General features: G+C 37.6%; 1 protein-coding gene across 1 annotated transcript; it reads right to left on the bottom strand.

Moving 5' to 3' along the window:
- Positions 1-266: 266 nt before the first annotated feature.
- LOC127136154 (oligopeptide transporter 3) lies at positions 267-1,802 on the bottom strand. Its single transcript, XM_051062749.1, has 3 exons — positions 1,533-1,802; positions 1,230-1,412; positions 267-1,137 (listed from the first exon to the last, which is right to left on the bottom strand). The coding sequence occupies exons 1-3, from the start codon at positions 1,800-1,802 to the stop codon at positions 523-525; spliced, it is 1,068 nt and encodes a 355-aa protein (XP_050918706.1). The 3' UTR covers positions 267-522.
- Positions 1,803-3,218: the final 1,416 nt, after the last annotated feature.

Here is a 3,218-nt window from a genome sequence, read left to right as displayed (position 1 = left end):
AGCCCCACCCCCTTAGACAACGCTTTGGCCAAAAGCGCTTTCTAAGACCCTCCCAATTTTTTGCTACATCCAGGCAACGATGCATTAACTCTTGCTCTTTTGACATTGTACTCGACCGGTACAATGCGTTGCTTATGAACAACGACCTAACATTCACATTATTTTGTAGTTGATCCATGTCATAGAAATTCGAGAAAAATTTACGTTAGTGTCGTCTGCCTAACACAACTCTCTCATTTTATTCGAACTTGGGACCGACTATGCATAGTAAAATAACATAGACAAAATTAAAAAGAAAATAACAAACAATAAAAATAAAAATAATATTTTTTTGAATTTTTTTAATTCCTTAGACAAAATTGGAATAATTCACATGGTCAAGCAAGAAGCATATACACAATAATTGCTAAGCAATTGGTTATTAGGTAGTCCTTTCACCTATACTCCAAGCCTAATTTGTTTCCCACCCCAGAAGACAAAAACAGATACAAAAGAGAAAGTTTAGTCCAGGAGGCTTCTCTATTAGAATACAGGACAACCATCCACCACAATTCCTGGTGCAGTAGGGCAAGTAGCCAATGGGCAATGATCCAATTCAGTTCCCCACCATCTCAGACTATGGCCTGCATTTTGCAGAGCAAAGAAAATCAAAACAGCCATAAGAGCCGTGCCTGCATCAAGTGCCACCGATAGAACATAATTGTATTTCTGCCACCAACGTTTGTGGAAGCGAAACACAAAGAAGTTGAAGAACATTCCGGTCAATAGCCAGGTTGCAATGTTGGTTGGAGTTGCAGGTGGCATTCCAGCAAAACCATTAAATATAATTGGTACATTTATCATAGCAATCCATTTTTTGTCAGGGTAGATTTTGCTAAACACCCAAACAGGAACCGGTAACACAGCTCCAATCAAGAATAACCATATCAGGTTCCGGTACAATCCACCCGGTCCAAATAGTCGTCTTGGTCCGATCAAACCCCATATAACCGATGCATCAAATGTCACTCGGTATTTCGGGCAAGTCCAAGGACTGTCACGGTGAGCATTATCATCCATGCAAATGTCCTTAATGCTATCCAACATCCACCAAGCCACTGAAACATTCATCACTTCAGCAACTAGAGTTCCCACCAGCTATTTAGGCATTTCAAAGTAAATAACTACATAAATAATGATTGATAAGAAAAAAAAAAGCTTAAACTAGGAGATTTTGAGATGAAAAAGACCTGTGCTATATACATGCATCGAGGAGGAATTTTCATGTAGTGCCCGAGTTTGATATCTGACAAGAAAGATAGCGCATGGGCGGTGGTGATTCTCCCATAAATCTTAAAGAGCAAATTTGCAATTGGTGTTCCAGGAAGGACATACCCAATCATGAACTGTGCTATAATGTCATATCCAAGTTGCTGCAAGGTAACCAACCACACTCATGTTAAAATCATAAACTCCTCCATGCATCAAAATAGTATGTTAAAATCGAGATTCGATAGAAAAGAAAAGTACTATACTAGAGATGGAAGAAATACCTGGTTGGTAGTTGCTTGGATGACACCAATTGGGAGGGTTACAACAGAAGCTAAGGCGAAAGCCAAGAGCATACCCCACCATGGAAGTTGCACATCCACTTTCCATACCAAAGACATTATTATGGATAGTGCCATGCTCCCAAATAATACAATGAGGAACCACCATTCTGGTACTGTATTATAAGCCTTCATGAGTCTACCATGCACATCCAATTTTACATTACTCATCGCTGTTCTGCTTTGTCTCAATATTTTTCTGCGAGCGAACATGAAACTATGTCAGTGAGGGTCACGATAAGTCGATAAGAAATAAATCTATTATACAGGCTTTGAGAACAGCCTACCTGCCCTTTTTGCTATTTTTCATTTTGCTTATTGTAATCCTTTTAATCGATAAATACATGCAATAAACATAAAATACTACGTAATAATAAGTGTTAATCAAGTAAAAAGTAATGCATATGGAGGCAAAAATACGATACGTTTTCGCGTTATCATTAACGCCATTAGAATCTTCTTGATTGGGAATCTTCAGCCTACTTTGTTGGGTGATATGTAATTCTCTTTGCATTTAAGAAATTTTAAAGGTGGTGGAACTATTGTGTGTTATGTTCCTCTTCTGTACAAGTGGTTTATTTTGCATTTGCCTCAGACGCCTGCTTTTGTGAAGAACAAACAGTGTCTACGGTGGTCTCAGAGACTTATGTTTCTCACTGTAAGACCCTAATTTTGACCCTAAGATCCCTCATGGCATCATATTATTGCACAGGTGCATTGCCTCAAGGATCATAGCATATTTGGCTCCTTAACCCTATGGTTGCGACTTGTGTGAGTGTTTTGAGACCACCAAGCATGCTTGTATTGTATATTACTTCTTTTCTTATTTGTTTACTAACCAAAAGCACAAAAATATGTCACTAACCTTTTTTGTTTTGAAGCTCAAGTGATCATGTACTCCCATGCTCCTAGGAGGCTCCTAAGCTCAATGAAGTGGCTAGATGAAGATGAGAAAAAGCATGACAATGGTCCACCAAGCTCCTAATCATCATATATGTCTCCCAAGTATCTCAATTTTCCAATTTGATCATGATAGCCCAAAGGGCTTGAGGATTATCATTCATTTGAAACTTGGAAGGTCATCAAAAATCCATTTGAAACTTGGAAGGTCATCATTCATTTCAAAACATTATAGGTCATTTTGACTAAAACCCTAATTTTGGGTCAACTTCCCAAGGACCTAACTTCCTTAATTTTTATGATTTTGAGGTGAAACCAAATGCATTGGAAAGCTTGAGATTTCTACTTCAAATGTTATCTTAGACAAAAGTTCATAATCCTAAAAGAAACACATGTGATAATACAAAACATTATAGGTCACTTTGGACCTAAGTCATTGAATTTGAAACATGTCCAACTTCAAATACCCATAACTTTCTCATGAAAGATCCAAATGATGCAAAATTGAAGTCTAAATTTATCATCTTGCAGATATCTACAACTTCGATGTTGGAGGTTTTTCCATTTGAGGCATCCATCATTAAAACAGAGGGGCTTGAAGAAGCTTGTTTTTGGTAAAAAATTTCAAAGGGGAACCTAAACATGTTTTGTATCCAAACCTTCACAACCAGTTTTCATAAGTTTCCAATTGCCAAATGAATTTTTTCCCAACATGACTTTTGTTCCTTA

The sequence above is a fragment of the Lathyrus oleraceus genome, chromosome 4 (assembly GCF_024323335.1).
Source record: "Lathyrus oleraceus cultivar Zhongwan6 chromosome 4, CAAS_Psat_ZW6_1.0, whole genome shotgun sequence".
In the NCBI taxonomy this organism is placed as follows: Eukaryota; Viridiplantae; Streptophyta; class Magnoliopsida; order Fabales; family Fabaceae; genus Lathyrus; species Lathyrus oleraceus.
Note: the sequence above shows the minus strand (reverse complement) of the source record. Positions and strands in the feature narration are given on the sequence as shown.

Bases quoted from the DNA above. Each gene is read 5' to 3' on its own strand.
- LOC127136154 (XM_051062749.1), bottom strand. From the start codon at position 1,802: ATGTTCGCTCGCAGAAAAATATTGAGACAAAGCAGAACAGCGATGAGT. The intron at 1,413-1,532 runs GTATTTCTTCCA...GTTACCTTGCAG, and splicing joins TCCAAGCAACTACCAACCAG to CAACTTGGATATGACATTAT. The intron at 1,138-1,229 runs GTCTTTTTCATC...ATGCCTAAATAG, and splicing joins GATGCATGTATATAGCACAG to CTGGTGGGAACTCTAGTTGC.